Source organism: Cucurbita pepo, chromosome 11 (genome assembly GCF_057944985.1).
Source record: "Cucurbita pepo subsp. pepo isolate OVF chromosome 11, ASM5794498v1, whole genome shotgun sequence".
NCBI lineage: Eukaryota > Viridiplantae > Streptophyta > Magnoliopsida > Cucurbitales > Cucurbitaceae > Cucurbita > Cucurbita pepo.
In genome coordinates this window covers 16263170-16277957 of record NC_141808.1, presented here as the reverse complement: position 1 = coordinate 16277957, position 14788 = coordinate 16263170, and the positions used below count along the sequence as shown (strand labels likewise).

General features: G+C 34.6%; 2 protein-coding genes and 2 non-coding genes across 4 annotated transcripts; all 4 read left to right on the top strand.

Annotated features, from left to right (window-relative positions):
- The first annotated feature begins 1147 nt into the window (after nucleotides 1-1147).
- On the top strand, nucleotides 1148-2868 carry LOC111785484 (protein RGF1 INDUCIBLE TRANSCRIPTION FACTOR 1-like). The gene is made up of 4 exons (XM_087128687.1): nucleotides 1148-1231; nucleotides 1828-2073; nucleotides 2152-2292; nucleotides 2366-2868. The coding sequence occupies exons 1-4, from the start codon at nucleotides 1148-1150 to the stop codon at nucleotides 2708-2710; spliced, it is 816 nt and encodes a 271-aa protein (XP_086984813.1). The 3' UTR covers nucleotides 2711-2868.
- Nucleotides 2869-6360: 3492 nt separating this feature from the next.
- Nucleotides 6361-10511, top strand: LOC111785485 (uncharacterized). Its single transcript, XM_087128478.1, has 9 exons — nucleotides 6361-6521; nucleotides 6634-6824; nucleotides 7603-7784; nucleotides 7880-8164; nucleotides 8242-8300; nucleotides 8382-8418; nucleotides 8509-8580; nucleotides 9463-9790; nucleotides 10014-10511. The coding sequence occupies exons 1-9, from the start codon at nucleotides 6437-6439 to the stop codon at nucleotides 10383-10385; spliced, it is 1611 nt and encodes a 536-aa protein (XP_086984604.1). The 5' UTR covers nucleotides 6361-6436; the 3' UTR covers nucleotides 10386-10511.
- Nucleotides 10512-11771: 1260 nt separating this feature from the next.
- On the top strand, nucleotides 11772-12523 carry LOC111785483 (uncharacterized). The gene has a single exon (XR_015422927.1). It is a non-coding gene; the product is annotated as an uncharacterized LOC111785483 (transcript).
- A 1549-nt stretch (nucleotides 12524-14072) lies between these two features.
- On the top strand, nucleotides 14073-14146 carry TRNAT-AGU (transfer RNA threonine (anticodon AGU)). The gene has a single exon. It is a non-coding gene; the product is annotated as a tRNA-Thr (tRNA).
- Nucleotides 14147-14788: the final 642 nt, after the last annotated feature.

Sequence of the window (14788 nt, the reverse complement as noted above, 5' to 3'; positions counted from 1 at the left end):
AATTGCAAAGTCCAAGAGTATGCCTTGGTTAGAGAGCATAAAGGCATTAAAAAAAGAAAATAGAAGTTATTTTAAGGGGGTGTTTTCTATGTTGTTCCTTAAAATTTGAAGCCAAAAAGCTATTCAATTTGCCCTAAAACTAGTGCTTTGTCTCTCTCTCAAACATATTATATAGTTAATAATTTCAGACATTTACTTAACCAAACCAAAATAAAACAAAACATTATTATTATTATCAATCAACATAATTTTCAGAATTTTCTCTCATTAGTGGAGTGGTTGGATTATTTATTTATGTTTGATTCCTTTAAAACATGTTTATATATATATATATATATATATATATATATATATATATATATATATATATATATATATATATATATATATATATATATTGGTATTTGTATTTCTTATTCCCCATGAGGCCTTTTCTTCTTGTTTTTTTTAAGCGTTTTAAATTCTAAAAATAAAAATAAAAATTTAGTCTCGAAACTCATTCGATTTTTTATTTTGTGTCTAATAAATATTTGATTTTTTTTTTTAATTTTATTATCGTAATAGGTCATCCATCCACCTATATGATATATTTTTTTTTAATTATATTTATATTTAATAAATTAATAATTTTTATATTTTTTTTAATAATTAATATGTATTTAAAATTAGGAGAATAATTATTATCTTAAATGTTTATGGTTTGATTCTTCATCCTCATAATGACGGGACTAAAAAAAATAATTTATTCTTTACGATCGTTATTTTGAAACTTTGTGACCAATATTGGAAATCGATTAAATAACCGAGCACAAAGTATCGATGTCGTATTAGGGCTAGTTCCTATATATCTTTATTCAATATAGTCCCAATTCAACTTTTTTTTATTTTAAAATATAATCTTTCTTTAAAAGAAAAAAAAAAAAACTTTATTTATAATTATTTCTTAATTCTGAAGTTTTTATAATTGAGCCAAAAAAAAGAAAGGTGCATGTGAAGCCCAAATGAAGCAGTTATATATGAATGACCCGAGATCACATCCGAATGAGAACAATCCTGAGGATAAGATAACTAAAAAAAGCTTAGAACTCCATGGTTAAGGTTTGGAGATAGTTTTCACTCTTAGAACCGATGAGTAAGTAACGTAACCATGTTGCAGGGAAATGTCGGGGTCATCAGGTGCCAAATCAAGATTCCGAATCCTGGGTATGGGTCGTTGCAGTGCATCCTGTTGGTAAAAATAGTAACTCTCAAATTTTTTTAAGCATTTTTAGTCATCATACCTTCGGGTAAACTCCATTCGAATGTGATCTCGGTTCATTCATGTATCCCTTCTGTACTCGGATATCACCGTTAAAAATCTGAACTTTAATTTTTCCTCAACGATATCATCATTTAGATCACCAAAAAAAAAAAAAAAAAAAATCTAAAAACTAAAAGATCTAATAGATCTAAACATTAATCAAAACAATGCAATAATATTAATAAACTAAAAAAAAAAAGATTATTTTGGAATTAGTAATTTAAACACTTAAAATGGGAGACATAAAAACATCACCCATGTTCCTTCTTATATTATCTTATTTCTATTTATAAAATATATATATATTATATTTATAATTAAAAATTAAAAAATTAAAAAATAGTGAATCAGCCTCCCAAGGAATAAATTTATTGCTCCTTTGTGAAACTCCATAAATACTCATTTCTAAACTCATTTCTAACCCTCTTTCAAAGCTTCCAAGATGGTATTTTTTTTTCTCTCTCTCGATATCATTTAGGGTTCGTGTTGGTTCGATTGATAACCGGGTTTCGAAAATTTTCTTGTAGGGAATTCAGAAGCCTGCATGGTTAGAAGCTCTTTACACTCAAAAATTCTTCGTGGGTTGTTCGTATCACGAGACTGCAAAGAAGAACGAGAAGAACATTTGTTGTTTGGATTGTTGTATCAGTATTTGCCCTCACTGTTCGTCGTCCCACCGATTCCATCGCCTTCTTCAAGTTCGTCGATATGTTTATCATGACGTTGTTCGACTCGAAGATCTTCAAAAGCTTATCGATTGCTCTAACGTTCAGGTTAGTAATTGAAAGAACAATGTAAATTTTATCCCTGAATTCAACTGTGATTTGAAAGATTTTGTTTGTGTTTCTTAGCCTTATACCATAAATAGTGCCAAAGTCGTGTTCATCAAGAAGAGACCTCAAAATAGACAATTTAAAGGGTCAGGAAATTATTGCACGTCTTGTGATAGAAGCCTTCAAGAACCTTATATCCATTGCTCTCTCGGGTGCAAGGTATTGAATCAAATTTGTTAAAGATTTTTAAAGGGTTTTTGCGTAAATTCAATTAGAACTTCGAATATTTCAGGTAGATTTTGTGGTGAAGAAGAAGAGAGACTTGAGTTCTTATCTTAGAACGTGCAATTCTTTGGCACTTAGTATGGATTTTGTAGCGTTCGAAGATAAAGGAGACGATGAAATGACCAACGAAACTCCTCGTTCGACCATTGTGGACTATGAAGAGGGGACGAGCTCGTCTTCGGGATCAGAGAACATGAGCATCATAGCTCACACGCCCATTGTTAGGAAGAAAAGAACTGGTCTTTGTTCGTGTGGAAGATCAAATAGAAAGATATCTACTGATCAAGACATGGCAACGAGCATAACCATAAGTAGAAGGAAAGGCATCCCTCATAGATCTCCCTTATGTTAACAAATTCTTCTTTTCTTTGGCTCGAAATTGTTTTTTTTCGATCACATGACAAATCTGATCTTTATGATTTCGAGAAAGTTAGAATTAGTCTCTGTAATGTAAAAGTTAAAAAAAAACGTTCATATGGGTTAATAAAACCGACTAATTATTAGGGTTTTGTCAAATGAAACGAGCTATTTTAAGCTAAAACTTAAAACCCGTTTGTCAAAACATCTCTACGAGTTTAATTTTTAAAAAATACAGGGACTAAATTGAAAATTTGCTTAAATTATAGGGACTAAAACGCAAAATATTGAAACATTTTGCTCTCTTTCTAGTATTGAAATTAGAGCTAACCTAAATTAATCAATTGGTCGGGGGTTTTGTCTTAATGGCATCACGTGGCTCCCAATTCCAAGTTAATTTTTTAATTATTTTTAATTATTTTAAATGTTAATTTAATCTATAAACTTCAAAATTATTCCATTTGGTCCCTTGAAATTTTAAAATATTAATTTTAGAGGCTTAATTTTTTAAAAAATTAACTACTTTTGTCTTTATTTTAATTTTAATTCGTTAATGACGTAATTTAATTATACGTGCTACCACATTAATATAATCGACATTTCAGACAAAATGAATATATTAATTATTTTTTTATCCGAATATAAATTTTTTTTAAAAAAATATCTCGTGTAAAATAAAAATAAAAATCAAGAAAATTATTAAAAGATACCCTAAACTAACCTAAAATCTACCAATAATTTTATAATTAAATAATATTTTAATCAATAAATTAGAATTAAACTGAAAATCATTGACTTTTAATATATTTATATTAGAGAGGAAAAAATAATAGATGTACACGCTTACACATAAATGTCCCTCAAAGAAAATAAATAATAAATAAAACCCCCAAGGTTTGACCGGTCAAATCCGTACATTTTTTAAAATACTTCGACTTAATTAATGCATAAAAAATAAAAATATCTATTAAATTACTATTTTTACCTTCAAATTAAGTTTTATTTCAATTTTGTCCCTTTTGTATCTATTCAGAATTGTCGTAATATTATACTAACATGTTTGGTTGAGTCATGCACATTGTTGGTGTAGATAGTAACTTTCAATTCTTTTAAATTTTTTCTTAGATATCTTATCTTTAAGATTACTCTTATTTAAATGTGGTATCAGTTCATTTATACACCTAATTCAGGTGTCACAATTGATTTACCGACTACCCACCCATATAAATAAAGCTGAAATGGTTCACCATATTTGTGAGATTCGACATCGATAGGTGAGGAGAACGAATCATTGTTTTTAAGGGCATGGAAACCTCTTTGTAATAGACGTGTTTTAAAACCGTGAAGTGACAGGGATACGTAACGGACCAAAACGAACAATATCTGGTAGCGGTAGACTTGAGCTGTTACAATTGTTAAACGTAGAATAGATGATATATGCACATAGTAAGATAATCTCCTGATTTACTTGTTTGTTACTATGAATCAAGGATAATCTTTGATTTCGTGTTTGTTACTAAATCTATGATTTCATGGTCTGTTACACTGTAATTCTCATTATACACATCTATAAATACACGAGGTCGTGACCGTGACCGTCATAGTGTCATTTATTTATTTAATTTATGACAGTTGGATGTGGGAATTTGGGCCAAGTTATTAAGTGGTTGTGTTTGCCTTGATTTGGTCTTATTGGAGTCCATGTGGGTTAGTTTCCAATATTTACAATTTTTTATTTTATATCAATATAATATTTAATTTCAAAATTATGCATATAATCACTATTTTTATTTACGTCTTTTCAAATTTTAACCCAAAATTTAAAAATACAATATATATATATATATATTAAAGTGGTTTCCTATCCATTTAATGGGACATATTTTTCTTTGTTTTATATATATTAATTAGGAAATGTATTTTATTATTTATTTATTTAAGGTTAAATCTTAAAAATATCTCTCCACTTTTAAAATTAAAAAAATAAAAAATAAAAAAAAATAAAAAATGGAGTTTTCAAAAATTTCATTTTTTTTTTGAACTTCAAAGTATTTTAAATTTAAAAAAAAAACTTTAATAATTTTTTTAAAAAGATTATTATTATTAATTTTTAAAAGTAGTTTTAATGATTTATACTTCATATGATAAGAATTTTTTTAAATAGGTAAAAAATGTTAATGCTATTTATAAAATTTTATCGTTTTAAAAATAATCCTAAATAAGAATATTTTTGAATTTTTTTTAGTGAAAGAATATTAATTAAATTTTTAAAATATACTTTTAAAACACTATTAAAATTTGTTTGGTTTTTTTGGTCAATTCATAATTTATTATTATAATTATTAATGATAATGGTCATGTAAATTGAATAAGTGGGATGAACCAATTAAATTAAATAAATCCATCTGTACCATTATTAATTAAATAAAGGATAATTTAATTTGATTCTTTAGAATTATTGATTTTTCATGACAAAATGTTGACATTAAATTTTAGAATAAGGTTTTAACCATATAAAATATTTATCTCAATAATAATTAATATATTTACCGAGGTTTAAATTCTCCTGCTCTTTATTGTATTAAAAAATATGTATTATTAGAGATATCCATTTAACTCAGTCTATAGATACTCCCCGATCAAAGAAAAATTCTCGTTTAAACGGAAAATATGAAGAGATTTATTCCCATCAGCTAAATAGGAAGAGGAAAATTCTCGTTGAAATACCGAAAAATCTCTGACTATAACACGTCATATCATTTTTAAATACCGAAAAATCTAACTTCAATAAAATATATAATGAATTTATTTTGGCTTTTCTTTTCAATTTTATTTATTGCTCATTGTCCAATGATTAGAGAAACGTATGTCTTAATTAATTACCCGAATTTCAACCGGCTTTTCTTAGCTGGAATTGTCGTGTAGGAGAGAGAAAAAAAAAACGATATAAAAATACACGTGGCACCTTTAATTACATGCCAGCACGTTCAAACCCCCGACCGTTTCTCTTCGTAACAACGAATATTTCCTATTGCCGACATCCCAAACGGTGTTTTTTTTTCTGACGTGTCCTCCGTCTTTGTACACGTCGAAATTAAATATTCAATTAAATACTAATAAATTTCTATTCCTATATATATATATATATATATTAACGTAAAACATATATCGATCTTTTTTATCTTCGTTATCACAAGGTTTACTTTTTAGTAATGAAATCGGTATCTATACATAAAGTCAACCGGTTAAGTTTGACATTTATGATCGAAAGTCAACATGTCATTAAAATATTATATTAATAATATTAGTGTCAACCACGAACGTGAGTTTAGTCAAAGACTCCAACTTGGTACTTAGAAAAAACATCTTTGTTGGATTTAGCTGGTAAGTTCAAATATTTACCTCACTATAATGTGATTTAGTTCATGAAAATTTATACGAACGATCTTAAAAGAAAAATTAAATGAATCGTTAATCGCTAAATTATGCTCCTATTACGACACCCGAGTAAAAGAAATTAAAAATATTTTAAAGAAATAGATTATTATTATTATTATTATTATTATTATTATTATTATTATTATTCTTACACGTCCAAGGAATAATGGAAAGGTCCCACTTCACATTCGTCCGTTCATTCCAATTTCCAAACGATATGATCCTATAGAGCCAAATTGGGAGAAAAATCAGCTCAGATTCTGCGAAGCTCCTTCTCTCAGCTATGTTATCCCTTCTTCTTTGCTCTCTTCTCCTCTTTTCCCGTTCTTCACTCGTCATTTCTGCTCTCAGCGCCATTCCCAGCTTCGGTACTCATGTTTTCATGTCTTAATCTGTTTCCTTTTGAAGAAAAAAAGAAAAAATGAACTCCATTGTTGTGTAATCTGAGGTTTTTGTTTTCTGGGTTTTGATGAACTTCAGAGAACTCTGGTGGGGTTCAAGTTTTTGAGGTCTCGGAGCCATGGAGGGCTGGAAGAAGCCTTGCGGAGCAGAACCCTGCTGGGAATTCGTCTCTGATTTTGGCTGAAGAGAGGACTCAGAGGAAAGACCCGCTGGATGATTTTAAACCCTATATGGGTGGATGGAATATCAGCAGCCAACATTACTGGGCTGTAAGTTCTTTCCCTGATTTCAATTTTGGGTTCTGTTTGTTGCAATGACTCTGTACTAATCTTCTTCTCTGTGTTCGGGTTCTCTTATATGAGTTGGGTTAGGAATCACGAATCTCTACACTGGTATGATATTGTCTACTTTGAGCATATGTATCCCTTCGTTATAAACCCTCCCAACAATCCTCCCCTTGAACAAAGTACACCATAGAGCCTCTTTTGAGGCCTATGGAGCCCTCGAATAGCCTCCCCTTAATCGAGGTTCGACTCTTCTTTGGAGCCCTTGAACGAAGTACACCCTTTATTCGACACTTGAGTCACTTTTGACTACACTTTTGAAGGTCCCACCTTCTTTGTTGGACATTTGAGGATTCTATTTACATGACTAAGTTAAGAGCATGACTCTATGGCTGTGCTTTTGGTTTCCTCAAAAGGCCTCATACCAATCGAGATAGTATTCTTACTTATAAACCCATGATCTTTCTCTTAATTAGCTAACGTCGGACTCCCTCCCAACCATACTGAACATTATGATTGATTTGGTGGTTGTAAGAGAGTGACTTTGTAGTCCTTTTCATTCTTGTTTTCTTCTTTTTTGTGAACCGAAAGGCTTAAACACTGATGAGAACTAATATGAACTTTGGTTTGGGTCAGTTTGATTGTGAATTCTGGCTAAATATGAACTTGGGTTCCTGTTTTTAGGACCCATCTTCACTACTTGTTGTGTCCTTTGACAATATGTTAACCATGGTGCCTTCTGTCCTGTTCCAATCTGATGCAGTCCGTTGCACTTACTGCTGTTCCATTCTTTCTCATTGCTATTGCTTGGTTCGTGCTCTTCGGTATATGCTTGTTCATCACCTGTCTATGTCGTTGCTGTTGTCGGAGGGAGCCGTATGGCTATTCTCGAACGGCCTATGCCCTCTCCCTTGCTTTCCTCATATTCTTCACCATCGCAGCAATGTAAACATCCCTCTCCCTCCAAACTGCAGTATAAATCTTCTAATGTGGCTCAGAAGTTAATGTGAAGATATCTTTGTTTTTCTACTTTGAATCAGTGTAGGATGCATCGTGTTATATGTCGGTCAAGGGAAGTTTCATAGCCGTTCGTCGAGCACGTTGGACTATATAGTAGATCAGGCAGATGGAACTGCTAAAAACCTCAAGAATTTGTCAGTTTATCTTTCTTCAGCTAAGTCTATCGGAGTCGATTCGATATTTCTGTCTACCGACGTTAAGAAACAAATCGACGACATTGGCACGGAGATAAGTTCTGTTTCTTCCAATCTTACTGATGCAGCAGCTGATAACTCAGGCACCATACAGAGAGGCCTAGATGAAACGTTAGTAGATCCTCTTTTATCAAATTTCAGTGCTTTCTGTGACCCCGAGTAACACGTTTTCGTGTCGTATATTGCAGGCGACTTATCCTCGTTGTTATTGCTGCTGTTATGCTCTTGTTGGCATTTATTGGATTCTGTAAGTGTGTTTACTTAGTAAATGAATTATGAACTGACCATAATTGAATCTTTCTTAAATCGTTTCTGCTACCTGATCCAGTATGTTCCATCTTTGGATTGCAGTGTATCGTATACACGTAAGTATATCTACGGTTTCGTTTTCCTCGTACAAAACGTGTTTTTGATGTCATGTTGTAGACGATTGAACACTTTCTTATTCTCTGCAGCTTGGTAATATTTGGTTGGATTCTCGTTGCTGTCACGTTCATTTTATGTAGCGTGTTTCTTCTTCTTCACAAGTAAGGGTCTCGTTTCACCGATAAAGCATTTTATAACAAATTTTGTGAGATCCCACATCGGTTGGGGAAGAGAACGAAACATTCTTTATAAGGATGTGAAAACCTCTCCCTAGCAGACGCGTTTTAGAAACCTTGAGGGGAAGCCTGAAAAGGAAAGCCTAAAGAGGACAACATCTGCTAACGGTAGGCTTGGGCTGTTACAAATGGTATCAGAGTCAGACACCGGGCGATGTGCCAGCGAGGAGGCTAGGCCCTAAAGGGGGTGGACACAAGGCGGTGTGCCAGCGAGGACGCTAGGCCTCGAAGGGAGGTGGATTGTGAGATCCCACATCGGTTGGGGAGGAAAACGAAGCATTCTTTATAAGGGTGTGGAAACCTCTCCCTAGGACGCTGGGCTTCGAAGGGGGGTGGATTATGAGACTCCACATCGGTTGGGGAGGAGAACGAAACATTCTTTATAAGGGTGTGGAAACCTCTCCGTAGCAGATGCGTTTTAAAAACCATGAGGGAAAGCCCAAAGAGGACAATATCTATAGCCATGAGCTTGAGCTATTACAAATGGTATCAGAGCCAAATACTAGGCAATGTGCTAGCAAGGAGGCTGAGCACCAAAGGGAGATGGACACAAGGCGGAGTGCTAGTGAGGACGCTGGGCCCCGACGGGGGTGGATTGTGAGATCCCACATTGGTTGGGGAGGAGAACGGAACATTCTTTATAAGAGTATGGAAACCTCTTCCTGAGTACAATATCTGCTAGCGGTGGGCTTGGGCTGTTACAAGTTTGATGCTTGAAACAGGCCTCTCTTGTTCAAGAAGTGCTCTTGTTTTATTGAATATCATCTCTATCAGCTCCGAATTGATTTCTTTTTCTTTTTCTCGTAGCGTGGTCGGAGATACATGTGTTGCAATGGAAGATTGGCTGCAGAATCCCACCGCCCACACGGCGTTAGACGATATTCTTCCTTGCGTCGACAACGCCACTGCCAAAGAAATTCAGTCCGGAACCAAGAATGTGAATTACCAACTTGTAAGTTTGGTCAATGGAGTGATCAACACAATCTCAAATGCCAACCCCCCTGCAAATGTCGCCCCTCCTCTGAATTACAATCAATCCGGCCCGTTGGTGCCGCCTCTTTGCAGTCCGTTTCATTCCAATCTCACGGACCGACACTGCTCGGTGAATGAAGTAGAACTGAGCAAAGCTCCTGAGGTAAGAGATATCTGATATAGCTAGCTCGAACAAGCACGTACAATGCAGCCTTTTACTGTCGAGTATCATATATCTAGCTAGCTCAATTCGAGTATGATATATGATATATGATATCTAGCTAGCTCGATTCGAGTATCATACATGATATAACTAGCTCAAACAAGCACGTACAATGCATTTTTCTTCGAAAATCTCGACATATATCTCGAATTATTGCGTGCAGGTTTGGACGACGTTCACTTGTCAAGTATCATCCTCTGGCGTTTGCACCAACACTGGCCGGTTGACTCCAACTTTATACAACCAAATGACAGCTGCAGCAAACGTGAGTTATGGTTTGTATCACTATGGACCGTTCTTGGTCGAACTCGTAGACTGTACGTACGTTCGACAAGTGTTTACGGATATAAGTAAGAATCATTGTCCCGGGCTTCGACTATACTTGAAATGGATATATGTCGGGTTGGTTCTGGTGTCGGGTGCTGTCATGCTGTCCCTGATCTTCTGGATTATATACGCTAGAGAGCGACGACATCGGGTTTATACTAAGCAGTTTATTTCCAGAGATCCAGGAGAACAAGACAAGGGCAGCTAGGTATCAGTCCAATATGCATGACACTAGACACTCTTTGAGTACTTTTTCTTTCCATGTACATTATTTTGTTGCATGAGAACTGATAGAGTTTCACTTATTTGATGAACTTCATGTGATTTTATTTAATGGTTGCCTTCTGTTTCCCTTTTAAATCTTTTGTTCATTTAACCCACGAGACTAGAGACCCGTCTTGAATGGGGTGAGAAATCTCCGTTTAAACACAGAATGAAGGAGGGATTTGGGAGAGATTTTTCTCCATTAGCTAAATGAGAACAGGGACTCTCAAGCCAATCCCGATTCTGCGTGTGACAGGTCCAAGCCACGAGGCTAGTGACAAGCTCTGAATGGGGTGAGAAATTTTCATTTAAACAGGAAATGAAGGAGGGTGCGGAGAGAGATTTTTGTACGTTAGCTAAATGAGGACATGGATAAGGATAATCCTCGTGTATCGAGCCAATCTTTGTCCTGCTTTACTTTTATCTAGTAATAGTCTTGATTGGTCTGCGAAATTCGATGAGTCAAGGATAGGTCGAAGCTAACAAATTAAGAATTTGTGGCTCGTCGAAATGTGGTTCTTCAATTTCATTATCTTTGACTTTTCCAGCATCTATAAAACGAGGACAGTGAATTATCTTAAAAAGATCGTTGAATGAAGCGGAAATCTTAGTTCTTTTTTCCCATCTATCACAAGGGGGCCTCGGACGAGGTAAAAGCTCATAGACATACCTACGAAGTTGATATATAACTCCAAAATTTAAGATAATTTGATTATTTTTATTTTTCCTTTTATTTGGAGGTTTATATTAGCGACTAAAATTAACATTTCATGAAAATAAAATTTAAATCGTTTTTAAATATAAATAGAGGGCAATTTGGGTATTAAATAAGAAAACGTTCTATTGGATTAGATACTGGATAGGGTGAGAAGGACGTGTAATCCAAAGCGGCTCTGACAGCTTACGTGGCAAGTAAATGGGATAGTAAGACAGCTGTCAGATCAAACGGTACCATTTTTTGTCGTTTTGGTATTTTTGGATTTAAACAGCCGAAAAGAAAAGAACAAAAAAGAAAAAAAAGGTAAAAAAGCCGAAAGCTCATATACCTGAACCACAGGCCGGTTCAACTAACCCAACCGCCATAGGGTTGGTCGGGTTAAACATAGACATCATTCGCAACTTTTCCCACCAAAATAAAATTTTATTTATTTATTTATATATTATTTTTGCTGTTCAGTCCTCCTACTTATTTAAATTAATATTATAGTTTAAACTTGTAAATGTGCAAAAGATGAAGGGTATGATAGAAAATACGCCGCTCTATAAATTTGATAGGAAACCCAATAAATAGAGAGTGGAGTTGGAAGCTCAAGATTCATCCCCTTCTCTCTCTACTGTGACGAAAATGGCGGCAACGTCTCGAAGATCAAATCAGCAGTTCTCCGCTCGCTCTCACCGTCGACCTCCAGTTTCTCCTCCAGATCGGCCGCTTCCTTCTTCTGCAGAACGACTTCCCCGTCGCGTGTGAAGCTTCACGGTTCGCCTTCGGTTTCCGTGTCGTCCATGCGCTTTTCTCTAGACCGTGCGATTTCTCCGAACAGATCCGTGTCTGTTTCTTCTCGCTGCGGTGGGAAGGATCGAGTGGTGCAGAGGCAGAGCAGTTTGAAGAGGACGTGTATGTGTTCTCCTACAACTCACCCTGGCTCGTTTCGGTGTAGTCTCCATAAAGGTACTGTTTCGCAGCCTCACGCAGCGTACTCTCCAAGTAGGTTGAATGCTCGTAGATCGGCAATGACGAATTCTCTGGTTAGAATTGGAGGCGTTGAAGGCGATCTTGTGAAGCGAGCTTTAGCGGCATTGATTCGGCCTTCTTCTCATCAGCAACGACGCCGAGTTGATTTCAAGGTAAAGAGTAGCCGGCTGTCGATTATGTCCAAGGCCGAAGAAACATAATAATTTTTCGGCATGATGAAATTGCAAACAATCTCTGAGGTTAGCAATTGCCAAATCTCTGAAGTTCGACTAATCTTACGGTGTTATCGTTTTCTCTCCGGAGACCATTACCGGCATTCATCACTACAGAACTCTTAAATCTCCTTTGTACAGAAATTTTATAAACCGATATGACATTATTTGTGTTCATCGGTGCTCAGACCTAAAATTACCTAAAATTTCGATTAAATCGAGCAATCGATCTCAATCGAATCAAATTCACATCAACTAAAAAGGTTCATAACCTCACTAAACGGACCAGATTTTAGAATTAGGGTTTGGAAATTCCTCCATTAGCAGTTTTACCTCTCTTGAATCCTGAGTTCCTGCATTCCGTTACCTCCGCCATTTGATTTGACGGTTTCCATGGATTCATTTCACTTCCATTGCCGTGGACTGCGATAGAGTTGTGGATAAGCATACAGCAATGATCAGGCTCTTTCATCGCCGCCTGCTTTGTCGCTTTCTGCTTTTTCTTTTGAATTCTCTGGAAGAGGTAAGAATTGGTATTGCTGCTTTTCCCTTTTCTTCTTGTGATCGGGATTTGTTTGTTTCATTTTTCGGGATTGATTTGATTGATTCTCAGCGGCCATGGATACGAATCGTTATCGAGTTTTAAAAAGACCTTCCAAAAGAAAATTGTTCATGGGCCTCAATTCATAACAACATCCTCCCTCGCATATCTACTAATGGCGGACTCTGATGATCCTGTAAACGTCTAAATTTTCCTACATGATGAAGTACTTTTTGGGGAACTCTTCCTAGGGATAAAAAAGTGTAATCAAAATACAGAGCCACAAAATCGGTGCCTGAAAGGGATGAATAAAGGAGAGGCGGCTCAGATCTGGAAATGGGGCAAAGCAGAGGAGGCCTACCATGGCGGCGAAGCCTAGCAGACAAGCCGGATCACCATGCCGATGAATCGAACCTCCTTGGCCATTGCCCTAAAATCCTCACACTCCAAGTTCAACACCATCATCATAGCCATTTTAGGGGAGAATTCCGGCACCATAGTTCACTGAAGGGCCGGACGTTTAGAGAGAGAGAGAGAGAGAAAGAGAGATAGACATACATACATATATATATACATATAAATATACAAACGCACACAAAGAGAGAGAGAGAGAGAGAGAGAGAGAGAAAGAGGGTTCGGAGGGGAAATCGCCGGCTGCCGGCGATACACAGCGAGGAAAAGAAGGATCTCCTCCAATCGCTCTGCAACAACGGAGCCTCATTCATGGCGGAGTGTGAGGCCGAACCCTAATTTTCCGCCGCTCTCCCCTCCCTCAATTTATAACCTCCTCCCTCTCCTTCCTCTATCTTCCTTAAAAAAAAAAAAAAAAAAAAAAAACTAAAATTTAGAAAATTATCAATATATTTAAATTTAATAAATTAAATTACATTTTAGTCTCTAACATTGAATTAAATGTCTGTTTGGTCGAGAATGATATATTTAAAAGTCACAAATTTATTAAATATAAAATTTAAATTTATATCAATTAATTTTTAATATTTTAAATTTATTAAGAACATATAAAACACAACTTTAAAAATTTAGATATTTAAGGGAAACAAAATAAAAAGGATATATTAAACATTTCAGTTAATTTAGCAAATTTATTATTTTCTTTTTAAAATGTTGTATCTCCATGAATAAACTTAGTAGTAATAAAATATTGTTAAGAATTGCAAACATAAAGCTTTCATAGCTCAGTTGGTTAGAGCACCCGTTTAGTAAGCGGGAGGTCTTGAGTTCGACTCTCAATGAAAGCATTTTTTGAAATTATTATTTCCTCTTTCTCCCGCAACTGTAAAATCCAATTAATTTCCATTAATAAATATAACAATTTGGAATTATATAATTTTACAATTTAATATCTAAAATATTATATTATTTATTCATTTTAATTAATTATTGTTTTGTAATATTAAACATTTAATTTGAAGAAGGAATAAAAACATAATAATTATTAAAGTACTTAACTAAAATATAATTAAACTTTGAATTATACTATCCATAAATTCCTTCCCACTATGCATTATATTCAAAGATGGGACCTCTTCAATAAATGAGCTAAGAGAATAGTTTTGAATTTTATGTTAGTGACAAATACGTCTCCATCACCCGCTCACCCGCCCAACTTTCGTGGAGGAGAGAGACTATTTAATGAACTTATTGATAATTGAAATGATAATTGATGTTTTATCTACTGAGTTACACTCAGAATTTGTAAATAACAGTACTGTCACAATTTAGTGCAACTTATTTTAGTTTGAATTAGTTATGGAATATATGATATTCGTAATCTTCCAGAATATAATAGTTAGGAAATATATCTTAGATATCGTAATCAGTTGAATTTGAATAGTAGTATATTTTATTTTATTATCAGGATTTAGTTAGTTTATATTATT